This window comes from Chironomus tepperi, unplaced genomic scaffold, assembly GCF_022539635.2.
Source record: "Chironomus tepperi strain 1889 unplaced genomic scaffold, CSIRO-AGI_Ctep_v1 contig_247, whole genome shotgun sequence".
In the NCBI taxonomy this organism is placed as follows: Eukaryota; Metazoa; Arthropoda; class Insecta; order Diptera; family Chironomidae; genus Chironomus; species Chironomus tepperi.
Genome location: NW_027226369.1, coordinates 99,861 through 113,921, shown reverse-complemented (window position 1 = coordinate 113,921; position 14,061 = coordinate 99,861). Strand labels below are relative to the sequence as shown.

At 33.2% G+C, this 14,061-nt stretch overlaps 3 protein-coding genes across 3 annotated transcripts; 2 read left to right on the top strand and 1 right to left on the bottom strand.

Annotated features, from left to right (window-relative positions):
* The first annotated feature begins 912 nt into the window (after positions 1-912).
* Positions 913-2,970, top strand: LOC139091541 (delta(9)-fatty-acid desaturase fat-7-like). Its single transcript, XM_070641675.1, has 4 exons — positions 913-1,128; positions 1,704-1,834; positions 1,894-2,099; positions 2,295-2,970. Exons 1-4 carry the CDS (start codon positions 975-977, stop codon positions 2,884-2,886), a joined length of 1,083 nt encoding a protein of 360 aa, XP_070497776.1. The 5' UTR covers positions 913-974; the 3' UTR covers positions 2,887-2,970.
* Positions 2,971-4,798: 1,828 nt separating this feature from the next.
* LOC139091540 (general odorant-binding protein 67-like) lies at positions 4,799-6,452 on the bottom strand. Its single transcript, XM_070641674.1, has 5 exons — positions 6,414-6,452; positions 6,146-6,220; positions 5,427-5,528; positions 5,038-5,286; positions 4,799-4,976 (listed from the first exon to the last, which is right to left on the bottom strand). The coding sequence occupies exons 1-5, from the start codon at positions 6,450-6,452 to the stop codon at positions 4,842-4,844; spliced, it is 600 nt and encodes a 199-aa protein (XP_070497775.1). The 3' UTR covers positions 4,799-4,841.
* A 1,347-nt stretch (positions 6,453-7,799) lies between these two features.
* Positions 7,800-10,938, top strand: LOC139091531 (trypsin-4-like). Its single transcript, XM_070641664.1, has 4 exons — positions 7,800-7,953; positions 8,786-9,125; positions 9,893-9,906; positions 10,567-10,938. The coding sequence occupies exons 1-4, from the start codon at positions 7,831-7,833 to the stop codon at positions 10,897-10,899; spliced, it is 810 nt and encodes a 269-aa protein (XP_070497765.1). The 5' UTR covers positions 7,800-7,830; the 3' UTR covers positions 10,900-10,938.
* Positions 10,939-14,061: the final 3,123 nt, after the last annotated feature.

The window sequence follows — 14,061 nt, the reverse complement described above, 5'->3', positions numbered from 1 at the left end:
CTAATATGAATAAGTCCGATAAGCATACACGTTGAAGAAAATTATGAAAAAAAAAAAATAAATAAATAATGTCTCCATACTTGCACTGAAGACAAGCGTTGAAGATTCAGTCAGGGAGTTATGCTCATTTTTCTAGACTTTGTTATTCAACCAAGGTTATCAAGGCTACCTTAAGTTTCTTTCTTTGATTAGAATTCACCGAAGTGTCGGATTCGACAAATTCTTGGAAAATGAGATTGACACTGAAAGGAAGTTCTCGACCGAGATGTCTTGGTTTCGATATAAAGCCGTTCTCATGTTAAATTAGCAACGGTACAAAAGTACTGAGAAATAGAAGCTGGCTGGAGTTATCTAAAGACAAATTCAGCTTCGGACATATATACTTATATTCTAAATGCGGCCCTCGTTCTTTTTCACCAAGGAAATACTTAGGAAATACTTAGGGTCATTGATCCATTTATTACGTTACGCAAAAAATCTGATTAAAACAATGAAATACCATAAAATATGAAATAAACTTATTATTCTTTAATGTCAACAGAGTCAGATGAGGCTCCGCATCGGAGCACGGTTCCAGTAAGTAAGTATGTAAGTATTCTGTTATGTAATTGGTGAACGGTCTTTATTTGGAACCTTTACTCATCACTCTTTTTCCAGACATATTCATCACCATATGTCTCTCGGTATTTTCGCAAGTGCAAAAAGTAAGCAAACAGTCTTATTTTATTTAAGAATAAGTGAAGAGAATTTCAGTTGATGCAATTGATGTGATGCTCAGTTTTGGTTTATCTGTTCAATAAAGAAGGTGTTAATTTTGAAAATTGAAATAAAATTTAACAGAAATTATGTAAAAATTAAGTGAAATTTGAAATCAAAATCTGAAATTTTATTGATTTAAAAATTTTGAATTTTAAATAATTAAAGAAAAATTCAAAGAAAATTTTAAAAAGTTTATTTGAATTTTAAATCAAAAAATGTCATTAAGTGAAGTGAAAGTTAATGAGAAAAAATACAAATATGAAATTCTGTGGTTTATGGTTTTCATGGGAACTTTAATAACCTTTGAAGCAATTTTCGGAATTTATTATATAGCCATTGGAAAAGTGTTAACTAAAACTTTAATATTTTGTAAGTATCACTAATATATAGAGATCTTTAATTAAGATTAGTGACTATTTAGCAAAGGTCGGATACAGGGGCGATGTCAGAACATTTTGTTAAGATGGGGTGCAATTAGGGTATTCAATCCAGGGATTGCAATGTTCTGAACCCCTATATTGATCTTGGGATTACACTCAATTCAATTTTGAGCTTTCAAAACCCTAGCCCCGACCAATTTATCCTTGAAATCTTGAAAATTGTACGATTTTTCAAGTTTCAAAATGAGTCCATGCCACCAACGCCACCCATTCTTCCCTATTACTCTATGATTACGCCCCTAGTCAGTCATTCTCGTAATAATCGTAAAAATTATGATTTTGTATGATTTTTAACAGTTTTTATATGAAAAAATTGTATAGAAATTTTGATTCTTAATAACAATTCTTATGATAGTAGACACTAACAGGCAATGAACGTGCTTACAAGAGCAGAGCCAGGAGAGAACTACTAAATTAAGCAAGCTCACGAAAGCATGATCTTTGCCTGTTAAGAGGATACTCAGGTTATTCAGTAATTATGACTCTCTTACTTTATATTCACAGCATTCGTGTTTTTCCTAATTGGAGGCATTGGAACGGGACCTGGTGCTCACCGCTATTTCAGCCATCATGCTTTCAAAGCTACTCGACCATTTAAAATTTTCCTAATATTTTCTCAGCAGATCTCCGGAATGGTAATTTAAATAATTCACCATAAAATTCAATTCCGATGTTAAAGTTTCTCAATTCCCAGAAATCCATAATTTCCTGGTGCCGAATCCATCGAGTACATCACAAATTCTCCGACACAGAAGCTGATCCCACCAACATCAAACGCGGACTATTCTTCTCATTTTTGGGATGGCTGTTTATTGCTCCAACACCTGAATGTGCCCATGAATACAATCGGATTGATTTGGATGATTTATTTAATGATTCTGATGTTGCTTTTCAGTACAAGTAAGTACACGTGCACATGGAAGTGATTATGACCTAGTTGTGTCTTCAACTAAAATTGAAAGATGAAGCTATTTATGAATAATTAATATAATTAAAATTAGAAGCTAAATTTTCCAAAACCAAATTACTCATCAAAAATTGAATACTTAATTATTTCGGCGAATTTCAATAACGATTTTATCTTAAATTTCGCAGGCACTACCCAACACTCTTCATCACCATCACCCAATTCCTGCCCACAATCATTCCATATCTCATTTGGAATGAGTCAATTTACGTGGCATTTAGTATGAATATGTTAAGAATGGCTTCAAACTACATTCAATTATTATTCGGCAATGGTTTTGTTCATTGGAATGGACCGAGACCGTACGATGCAACGTCATCAGCAACTGATAATGTCCTGTACAATATTATCACACTAGGCGAGGGTTTTCATAATTATCATCATACATTTCCATTTGACTACCGAAATAACGAATTTTCATCATTATGGTATGTCAATTCCCTATCGACATTCTTTATAGAGCTATGTGAATTATTTGGACTTGTTTATGACAAGAAAATTGCATCGCCGGATATGATTAAGAGTAGAGTGTTGAAAACTGGTGATGGTAGCCATTGGATAGCAAAGAGGGAAGCATTGAGGGCTGCTGAAAGTGTTTATTCGAGTGGAAATGACAGTGGAAGTGTAGTGAGGAATGTAGATGAGGCATTGAAATTGGAAAGTTTATCGGAAGTGATAAAAGATGTTAAAAATTTGCAGGAAAAGTTAGTTTGTTTCTGATTTTATTTAGAATGTTAGGTTATTATGGTTGTAGTGCTATGTGAATTGTAATTATGATTAAATATAAATTTTAGAAAGGTTAAAAAATTGAACTAATTCAGATTTTTGTGTTTATTTAATCTAAACTAGTAAGGAAACCTCCCTCCTCCCACATCTTCTCTCCTGTCTAAATGACGAACCTAACTGAACTTAATTGCAGGTAATCGTCGCTTCAAGACTTTAACGACAAACTGTGTCCTACCTCCAACATTGTGTCATAAAGAGTCAACTGAAATTTGGGAGTCCGATCTTCAAAAGCCTCCATGATGTCCAGACGCCATACTGCAGTCTAAGGGTTCTCGATGCCGAAACCGAGGCCAGAGACTTCCGATGATCTCGGTCTCAGTCTCGATCTCGAGAATTTGTCGAGACCGAGACTTCGGGAAACCTTACTGCAGTCCTGATTCAACATCAAGTCCGGACACCATTAGAGTCCTGACTTAGCATAAAATCTGGATACTGCAGGAGTACTGACATAACATCAAGTCCGGACATCACTTCAATCTTTACTCAACATCGATTCCGAATACCACTGTAGTACTGACTCCAGTGAAAGCTTCTCCACATCAAAGTCCTCTCAACTCAGACTATCTTACCTCTAATATTGTCCTTGACATCAACACGTGTATTCAATTGTCATTCGACAGAAGTCATCCTACGCTCAATAATTGTTTACTTTATATTCAAACAATCGAACTTTTGCTTGAAAACAATTGCCAAATATTCATCAACAACGAAACTAATTCGCAATCTTTAAAATAAACTTTTTGAATGTTAATAGACTACTCAAGTCTAATGATGTGATAAAAGCACTTGAATTGTCCGGCTTAAACCTACTGTTCTTAAAATTCTATTTTCGTTCATGATGAATGTATTAATTTCAAACTCTAAACTTCTTGCATCTTCGTTTTTCACTAAGAATATTATTCATTCTTATGGAGAGAATTGTCAATATAGTCACGGTTTTTAGTTATGTTAAAATTACGAAGAGTTTGCCGGCGTTTGCCAATTTTTGTTTAGAAATGTGCTAAATATCTTCAAATAAAGGAAATGCAATATGATTGGCTGGATATCCAAACGGTAGTCAATGTAGGACTCTTCATCAAAGCTGCAACCCGTCTATATAGAGTGTATTAAATAAAGCCATCAAATCCATCTCCATAAAATATTTAAACCAAACATCCACCAATCGATTCATGCCCCAAATGAACTATAAAACCTCCGAAAAAATAAGAAAAATTTTGGCACAAAAAGAAAACTTTGTAAACCATAAAACGAAAGCAAAACTTGGCAAATTTTCTCCATTACACAAGCAATAAATCTTTTATGCGCAGTTAATGGAATTATCAAGACCCAAAACACAAACACAATCATCAAAAACTTTATCGTCAATTAAGTACAAATTTTCTGACGAAAAACTATAAAAGCTATGCATATTTTAGGGTGGCTATCTATTTGCCAAGCGAAGCTTGACCTGCCCGCTGGAGCTTGGTTCCTCAAACATTTGCCAAGTGAAGCTTGACCTACCCGCGAGACTTTTTATGGAACGGTGTGAATATATCCGCATTGTGTTTTATTTCCTTACTTCGCTGAACAGAATTAATTGTGATTCACGGCCTCCCTAAAACCAGCCCTATCGCTGGCTACTGCTCTTGCCAATTTCACATACAAAATGCAAAACTGACTCTATCGCCAGGCTTATACCAAAGACGATAGTTTATTCCAGATATGCCACTGTATCGTGTCAGTAGTGTGCCTATATCACAGCATACTGTACCGTACCAACTGATGGAAAAATCAGCTCCAGGAAGAAACCCAAAAATTTAAAATATAGCAAATAAAATTCAAAAACCTTAACTTTACTGCTTGTATAATATTTTATTGATTTTTCTCAAAATTTTCATTTAAAATGTTCTCTAATTAACTTTAGCAATTTTCAATTGATTTTGGACGTAAATATTCATTGCTTTTTCGTTCTCATAGCACTCAGCCAAGAAGGATCTGGTTCCTTTACATTCAGTTGAATCTGTGAAGCTTTTTGCTGGACATAACTGTTTAAAATTGATTATTTAAGTGTCAAGATGGATAAAATCATTCAAAAAAAGTACAAACCATGAAAGAAGTTCCCAAAACGCAATCCGAAAATGCAAGGTATCTAGTGTCGCATTCCTCTTTTGGTACTTTAACAATTTTATCATACATTTCTGAATACTTTGGTAAAATGTCGATACAATGGCTTGTAGCATTCTCATACAAAGTCAACCATTCTGGATCTTCGATTATCGTTGGCAAATAAGCCTTGTAAGCAGCTTTATCAAAGTCTTTAAGCTTCATAGCTTCAAACACTTTAACGGCAAAGAGCTGAAAATTTTGAAAAAGTTATTGAATGAATCGGTCCCAAAGAGAACCAAAATACGTTATAACTAGTGGATGGCAAGTTGATGTTCTAGTTCTAACGTATTTTTGTCCAATCGGGAAATAAGAAAATTTCAAAAACTTACACAATGAAATTTCATAGAATTTGGCTCAACCGTTTTGACTAAATCATCAATAATAGCCTTTATGGTGTCTATTTTTGCCATTGTCGGGTATTTACAGCATGTCTGAAATTAGAATTTATTTGAAACAATTGATGATGTACCGAGAATATGCAGCATAAATCGGTTAATCGGATTAAAATCCGGCACTGGAATGAACTGACTATTGTACCTTACCTAAATTGAATTTGGACTTAAACTGAATCTGGACTCAAGCTAAATCCGGAAATAAACTAAATTCGGACCTAAACTGAATCCAGAACTTAAACTGAATCCAGACTTAAACTGAATCCAGACCTAAACTGAATCCGGACTTAAATTGAATTCGAACTTAAACTGATTTCGGACTTAAACTGAATCTGGACCTAAACTGAATTTGGACCTAAACTGAATTTGGACTTAAACTGAATCTGGATTCAAGCTAAATCCGGAATCAAACTGAACCCGGACTTAAACAGACTCCGGACTTAAATTGAATCCAGACCTAAACTGAATCCGGACTTAAACTGAATCCAGAATCGGCTCAGAGTCAATCTGGCTTGTGTGATTAAACAAAATTTGGAATCAAAAGTCAGACTCACAGCGACTAGAAGCCGGAAATTTGATCGATTAATCGACTTTTGCTACTTGAATATCGAATCCAAATTCATTTGGTACGATTGATATTCATAAATTATGCTTACATGAATGGTGATTGCCTTTTCAGCCTTTTGCTCGCATGTCTCGCTACCTTGAACAACCAAGAATGTCTGAAGAAGCTGTTGATTTGGAAGTTTATTATCAAATGAGCATAAATATTAATTTGTAAAAATGGTAAAATTGAAGAAAAACTGATTAAAGATTCCCTGTCTGATTAAACAGGCAAAGAGCATGTAGCTATGTAAAAGCAGTCTCTTTGCCCGTAAGGGATTGATTTAAAGTACAAAAAACAATTCAATATGAAAAACTCACAACCAAAATCACTGAAATGTTAACAATTTTAGACGTCATTATTACTTTACTAAGACACAAGCTAAAAACAACTATAGGTGAATAATGAAGTGTCATTTAAATTTATAGTGATTTTTATAAAAACAAATTTAGATAATTTGAAGCAAAACAAATTTAAATTAGCAACACTACTTCCTCTGTTCATGCTAAATTTTGTAGCAAAAATGATTTCAATAACAATGAAATTGATAAGATTTGTGATGTTGTAGATGACATTTTAGTTGAATTAAAGGTGTTTTGTTGAAAATTGTAGTTTAATTCTATTTCTTATGTCGAGTGACATAAAAGAAAAAGGCAACATGGAGGGGGATATCGATTGGTATTAAGGAACGTTTATACGAGTTACATGACGTAAAAAAAGCATTTTCAGACCATTCCTTCTTATAAAATCATAAACCAAACTTAGGAATTTATAAACTAATTGTCCGAACAGGCAGAAGGCTTCGAAGGATAGAGCTGTCCTTAGACGTTCCCTAAGCTTGGCAAAGGATTCAAGAGCTTCCCAGTCAAGAAAGTAAGAAAGTAAGTAACCTAATTGTTGTTCCACTCTCCGTGTGTGTTGCGGAATTTCTATACGTTTCCTCAATGAGTGATCTACGATGGATCTTATGTGGAGTTTTTGGAATACACACCGTTTTTTATTTGTATTGCTCGGGTATTAGTTAAAGTTCTTTAATTTCTATACATACATTAAGTAGGGTGGGCAGAGGATTTTCGCAAAATATCGGAACACTTTCGGAAAAAATCGGGACACTTTTAAGTTTTTCACTATTGGGGTTCTCCGATGTGACTTTGACATGGCCCGAATCCGAATCCTACACCAAGTCAGCGTCACGCCAGCCAGGAGCTGAATTTTTGATCGATAATCCAATTTGCTCTATTGGGATGAATTATGAAAAAATCAAAAAATATCCACAAATAACACTAAAATTGATGATGTAATCAAAAAGGTGATTCCCCATCGGAAGTGGTGATTATCATTACAGATACAAAGAAAGTCGTGTCACCTTGTGTTCGCAATTTAACGATAAAGTTTATCAAATAAAACAATGATTGCTTAAGGTGTGTGGATTTCTTTTTTTTCGCACGAGAGGCTTAGGGTCGATTGTAAATGATGTCCAATTTATTTATAAGAATGCAGCAACAAGGCCCTGAATCTGTAAGGGCTTATCTTTCTCAAAATGAATTTTTTTGTAGAAATTTAGTGCCAATAGACGTAACTAAAGAATCCCTCCTGATATCAATTTCCGTAAAATTAATTACAAAAATTCACAATAAACTTGATAAGCACAAGCTTTATCATAATTATTTTGCCGTCTTTAATTACTCCAATTGATTCAGTATTAATTTAACCATTGAGGAATTAAAACAAGAAAAAATGTCTTTAATAAATTTATCAGTTCTTTTACTCAGCTTTGTTGCATTTGGAGAGTCAGTGATTCAAATTTCTCCTTTTATTACTAAAGGAACTGAGGTTCAGTTTGCCGAACTTCCGTTTTTGGTGAGTTTTTTTGGGTTATATTGGCTTGATGAATTTTCAAGTCGGCTTAATGGCACCTTAAGGGTTGGATTTGGCTTATATTGATCATAGTGTAGCTGCTAAGCTACCGCTAAGTCGCATTGTTGATGACAAAACGTCTAAATGATGGTCAAGTGCTCTGGCAGCACTGTAATGGCTATTTTTAGTCAATTAAAGCTAAAGGTTTAGTCAATTTTGGACATATTGCAGCTGTTAGGCCAACGTACGAGCTGTTTTGTCAATTTTTGGACACATTGTGACTCCTAAGACGTCGATTTGTCGCTCTGTCGACGGTAGGATGTCTAAATGATGCACAGTTGCTCTGGCAGCACTGCTAATGCCATGTTGATTCATTTTGACTCCATAACGTCGCCTTTATGGTACTGCAAAAGCTGTTTTGATCCATGTTGGGCACAATGCAGCAGCTAGACCACCGCTCTGTCGCTTTGTTGATGACAGAACGTCTAAATGATCCACAGATGCTGTAGCAGCATTGCCGTGGCTGTGTTTGGTTCATTTTGACTACAAAAACTCAGATTTGCTGTATCGTGTCACAGGAATATGGGAATATTGGCTGAAAATGGCCAGCATAGCTTTAAATGGATACAAATGAGCATAAGTGTAGTTCCTAATGCCGATTATACGCTTATTAAATTGATAAAAAAATAGGCAAAAATTCAATTTGTCAAAATTCTGGGCAATAATCCACCATAATGCTCAATTACCTTGACATTTGTCCTCAAATCCACCTAAACCCATCCATCAACCAACCACAAAATCAATAAAATTCTCCCCCTTATTTTATTTCCCACAGATATCAATTCAACAAGGTTCCGTTCATCTGTGCACAGGAACCTTAATAAGTGAAAAATTCAGTCTCTCATCCGCACGATGTAATTCATATCGCAACATTTCACTTTTGACAATCGAATATGGAAGTTCAATTATTAATCCAGGAAATAAAACGAGGGAAAATATTGTTGGAGTTTCAAAAATAATTTTTCATCCAAATTTCAACTATACGACAATTGAGAATGACATTGTAATTATTGAATCAACAACGGAAATTAGACTTACTGACTTTTATGAAGCTTATGCACATATTGCCTCGAGTGGTGCTAGATTTTCGAGTGGTGTGTTAGCTACGCATGCAGGTATGTGATGAATGGGATATGTGGGGTTGTGGATTGACAATTTTGGTGTTAGGTGGCTCTCTTTGACGGTTACACTCATGAAAAAAATTTAAAATTTTAGAATAATTTGAAAATTCCAAAAAAAAAATTAAAATTTTAAAAAAGTTCAAAAATTTAAAACAAATCAAGTTTTAAAAGAATTAAAAACTTTGAAAAAATTGAAAATTTTGAAAAGAATATGGAAAATTTGAAAAAATTGAAAAAAAAAATGAAAATTTTAAAAATTTTATAAAAATTGATAATTTTAAAAAAATTTTGAAAATTTTAAAAAAAGATGAAAATTTTGAAAAAATGAAAATTTTCAAAAAAAAAATTTTGAAAAAATTGAAAATTTTGAAATAAAAAATTTTGAAAAAATACAAAATTTAAAAAAAAAATTTTAAAAATTCAAAAAAAAATGAAAATTTTAAAAAAAATTTAAATTTTTTCCATGAGTGTCCCTAACATCCAAATGACCCCTTAATAAATGATATTGTTATCATTGATTGCAGTATTGTTAAGCATTTCCGCGATATTGTGGAAGTTGTTGTTATCAATTTTACGCTGTTTTTGTGACAGATTAGTCACATTCTCATATTATTTGCACGTCATTATTGATAATATTAAACAATAAACAAAAAAATGGGTGTAAAAAGTTTTTGATAAGTTCATATATTTTATGGATTTTAAGCTGTAAAAAATTTTAGGGTTTGAACAAAATTTCACCATATTTTTTTTTTGTTTTGCAGGATGGGGTGATGTTGTAAGTATATGGAATATTAAAAGATTGCTTTAGAACAGTGGTGGACAACCTGTGTGCTGCGGCACAACAGTGTCAATAATTGGTAATACCGTGCACCGTATGCTGTGTCCAATTTCAGTTGAGGTTAAGCAATAAGGTGTGCCGCGGTAAATAAAAGGTTGAGCACCACTGCTAAGATTTCCTAAAAGACAGAGAGCATGCTCTGAGCATATTCAGCAGCACTTTCAAAGCTTGTTACTGAATATTCTTACAACAATGTGCATGTTCATTGTATTTTAAGGCTGGTTCGATTCTTAGACCTTCCCGAAAAGCACATGTTGTGCTTCAAGCTTCTGACAGACTCTCGGGACAGACTGTATCGAATCTGATCTAGGACCAGATTCACGGTGATCTAACGCTAGATTTTTGGCCATTTCTACGTCGTGTGTCTTCTGTCCTTCTATTAGAGTTGTCAGACCTCCGTAGAAGACGGCGTCCATTGGAAGGGCCCTCAGTAGAAGTCCCTATTGGAGGCCACCTCACAATTGAGCACTGTCAACTCTGCTTACAAACTTAAAACTCATTTCCAGTCGACAGGCCTCAATGGAAGTCACGGTCCAGTTTGAGAGCCATCAGTAGAGCCTACTTTGACTAATTTCCATCTTCTTTCTCATTTTCCAGGCTCCAGGAGTTCGCAGCAAATTCCTCCACCGTGCAAATCTGCGAATAATCTCCCAAGCTGAGTGCATTGAAGCTGCCGGCGAGACAAAGTTTCCATTTTTCAACACCATTTGTGCGATGGATGAGAGTGTAGTCTGTGCTGGTGACTTGGGTGCTCCATTGCTTGTTAATCGAGTAGTTGTTGGTATTTCGTCATTTAGGAATGGTGATGAATGTGTTGGCACACCTGGACGGTACCCGAATGCCTATATTGCTGTGTCCTTTTACACTCGCTGGATTGAGCAAGTGACTGGAATTACTTATCGTGTAAATACTTTTTTGAGTAGAAATTGAAGGCAATAAAGTTAAAATTTTGTGAATTTTTAAAAGGAACTGCTTAAAAAATATTGAAATTTTCCATTTCCTTCCTTGAAATTTTCCACTCAGTTAAATCCAATGAAATCGTCTCGTTGGATGTATCGTACATACTGTAGACGAATTTATAATGGAATATTTGTATTTAAAATCACTAATGCTGAAAATTCAATTCAACCTTTCCCTCCGTCTTTTTGGAATATGTAAACGAGAAACTTTCTTACTTCTTCTTTATGCTGCTTATGCTGCTTATGTGTGTGTATTGGACAAATATACAAAAGAACAAATTGTTCGTATGTACTTGGAGAAATGGGACTAATGGATGTTGTTAGAGATATGGAAAATAAAGGAAATGTAGAGAAGGTAAGGTAAATAGAGAAAGTATGAAAAGGTTTTGTAGACTATTTAAATAAGAAACTAGTTGAATGATTAAGATTAAGGTGGTGGAGACGACTTTCTGGGAAATTTTTTGAAAGTTATTGAGAAATTTGAAATATTCAAGGTTTAAAATTCAAATTTGAAATTATTTAAAATAAAACGATATTTTTTAAAATTGACTTTTTTTTAAAAAAATCAGATTTTATTAAAATTTATTTTTCAAAGAAATTTAAATTTGAATTTTTAAATAAATTTAATTTTTTTTAATTTGATTTTTTAAACAAATTTAAATTTTCTAAAATTTGATTTTTAAAAAAAATTAAAATTTTCCTAAATTTGATTTTTAAATTTTTTTTTTTAATTTTTTTAATTTTGTTTTTTATTTTATACTGAAGAAATTTATATTATTTTGAAATTTCGAAATTTTTTATTTTAAGTTAAACTTTTCCAAGTTTTGATTTTTTAATTTAAATCATGAATAAGTCTTTATAAATTAAACTAGATTTCACTTTAAAAAATATTTTTAGACATTTGTCTTAAAATTTGATATTTTTCAAAAATTTCTATTGAAAAATTCAAAACTTGAAAACCAAAAATTTCAAACATGTTAAAAAATTCAAAAAAAAAAAAATAAAAAAAGCTTTTAAAATTGAATTTTTTAAAATTTCAAATTCCAGCCAAGCTTACCTTAACAACTCAAAATTTCCATCAGACACACACTTTCCAAAAAAATTGCAAACAAAAATTTTCAAGGTTCAATGAACTGTAAGTTAAAGAGTTTATATATTGTTATGTCTTTTGCCATTTTTTGTGCCATTTCCTTCTGCCAATTTTCAATTGCAACTTTTTATTTCCATTTTGTCTTCGAGTGGATCAATTTCCATCTCACTGATTTATGTGCTCATTGTTATTTCAAATATTTTTTTTTTTATCAAGAAACAAAGTTTTTTTGTGTTCATCCTTTGCCTTTACTCTCTATTGCTGATTGAATTGAATGGAATGGAATAGAAAATTTTATGAGCAATATACATTCATTGGATATGACCACTGAATTGAAATTGATATGAAAGTTTTACTTTGCTGAAATTGTATGTGGAGGACGAAAATTGGAAGTTCTTTTTTTTGGACATGCAGGTTATTTGGGGATGATGATTGGACATTTTGGGACTGTTTTTCATCACTTTTTTGATTGATCGCTTGAATTTAAATGATTGAATTGACCGAATTTTGGTAGAAACTCTTTAAATGGACATCACCGAGCGACACAAATGAAGAATGCTTCATTACGGAGCTTTTAAAGCTCTTTTTTAAAACATCATATGGAATCCAAATGACTACCACATGACATCTACATGACTACTACATAAAATCAACATGACTGCCACATAACATCTACATGACAACTATGTGACTTCCATATGACATCCACATGACTGCCATGTGACATCCACATGACTGCAATATTACATCCACATGACTGCCACATGACTGTCACTTAACATCCAAATGACATCCATATGACACCCAAATGACTACCACATGACTGTCTCATGACATCCACATCTATTACAAACGAGTTCACTACGAACATTTAGAAAGCTCCTCAAAGTCTCCATAATTCTCAAAAAATGACTGAAAATCCAATTTGCCCATCACCAAATATGCGCCTTCCCCAATCCACCTCAAATCCCATTCCCAACTTCCATCTGTTTTTCCACATGTGCATATATACAATCTGTATCACTGTAGGTAGCCATGCATATTCATTTACTTTCTATCAGAAATATATTCTTCCGTATTTTTTTTTTTGTTGCCCTTTCCGAAAAATGCATTTCCGATTGAATGATTTATTTGTGTTACATGCGACACATAAAGCACATACATGAGTACACACACAGACAAACATCACATTCAATAGATTTTTTGATATGAAATATAAATGAATGCAAAAAAGTTTGATGCGATATGAGTTATAAAATCGCCGAAGCTCCTTTTTTTGAGTATTATAATGGAACTGAATATTGAGGCGATTTATTTTTGGTTGATTTACATTTTTTGATTGGATTTTTTTTGTGTCTATTTTCCTTTAGTGTCGAAAATGGACAAAAATGAAAAAAAGCTTTAAATAATTTAATGGCTGGTCACTTTAAGTCCAAAATCTGTTCCTCACCTTCCTGGAAAAATCATCGATAATTGTCTCATCATGCTGTTTTATGGTCTGACATCTTGTGGGTGTAAAAGGGCAGAAAAATCAGAAATTCTTGGAAGGTAATGTCATGACTTTATTGACAGTTTGATATGAGAAAGTGTTTTAAAATTAGGAATGAAGGAGATTAGGCTTTGTGTGGGGATATTCACACCTACTTACTGATTTTACCGCATTTAGAGCTCGTCGAAAGCTGGATCTGGCTTTAGGTAGCTTCTACCAGCTTCTAATTCCCAGCACTTTTGTATCGATGCTCACACAGTAATCTCATAAGCTTTTTGGTCTACCTCGAGATTTTAGATAGTAACCGCTGTACCGCATATCATTTTCTACAGTCACAGCATCGTGTGACTCAACAAACTATGAACAACACTAATCTATTGCTCATAACTAGCAAAAAAAAACTTGAAATATAACTATTTGTTATGTGTGAATTTTTTCGAATTCGGAACGTACTGATTTTTATGATTTTTGGCGATTTGAAGAACCAGTTTTATATAGATATAAAATTTTTGTAAAAAAAGCTCAATTTTTGTGTTAAATAAAAATAATTAAAA

Bases quoted from the DNA above. Each gene is read 5' to 3' on its own strand.
- LOC139091531 (XM_070641664.1), top strand. From the start codon at position 7,831: ATGTCTTTAATAAATTTATCAGTTCTTTTACTCAGCTTTGTTGCATTT. The intron at 7,954-8,785 runs GTGAGTTTTTTT...TATTTCCCACAG, and splicing joins TTGCCGAACTTCCGTTTTTG to ATATCAATTCAACAAGGTTC.
- LOC139091540 (XM_070641674.1), bottom strand. From the start codon at position 6,452: ATGACGTCTAAAATTGTTAACATTTCAGTGATTTTGGTT. The intron at 5,529-6,145 runs GTAAGCATAATT...TTCTAATTTCAG, and splicing joins AAAAGGCAATCACCATTCAT to ACATGCTGTAAATACCCGAC. The intron at 4,977-5,037 runs GTTTGTACTTTT...AATTTTAAACAG, and splicing joins TTTTGGGAACTTCTTTCATG to TTATGTCCAGCAAAAAGCTT.
- LOC139091541 (XM_070641675.1), top strand. From the start codon at position 975: ATGTCATTAAGTGAAGTGAAAGTTAATGAGAAAAAATACAAATATGAA. The intron at 1,129-1,703 runs GTAAGTATCACT...TTATATTCACAG, and splicing joins AACTAAAACTTTAATATTTT to CATTCGTGTTTTTCCTAATT. The intron at 2,100-2,294 runs GTAAGTACACGT...TAAATTTCGCAG, and splicing joins GATGTTGCTTTTCAGTACAA to GCACTACCCAACACTCTTCA.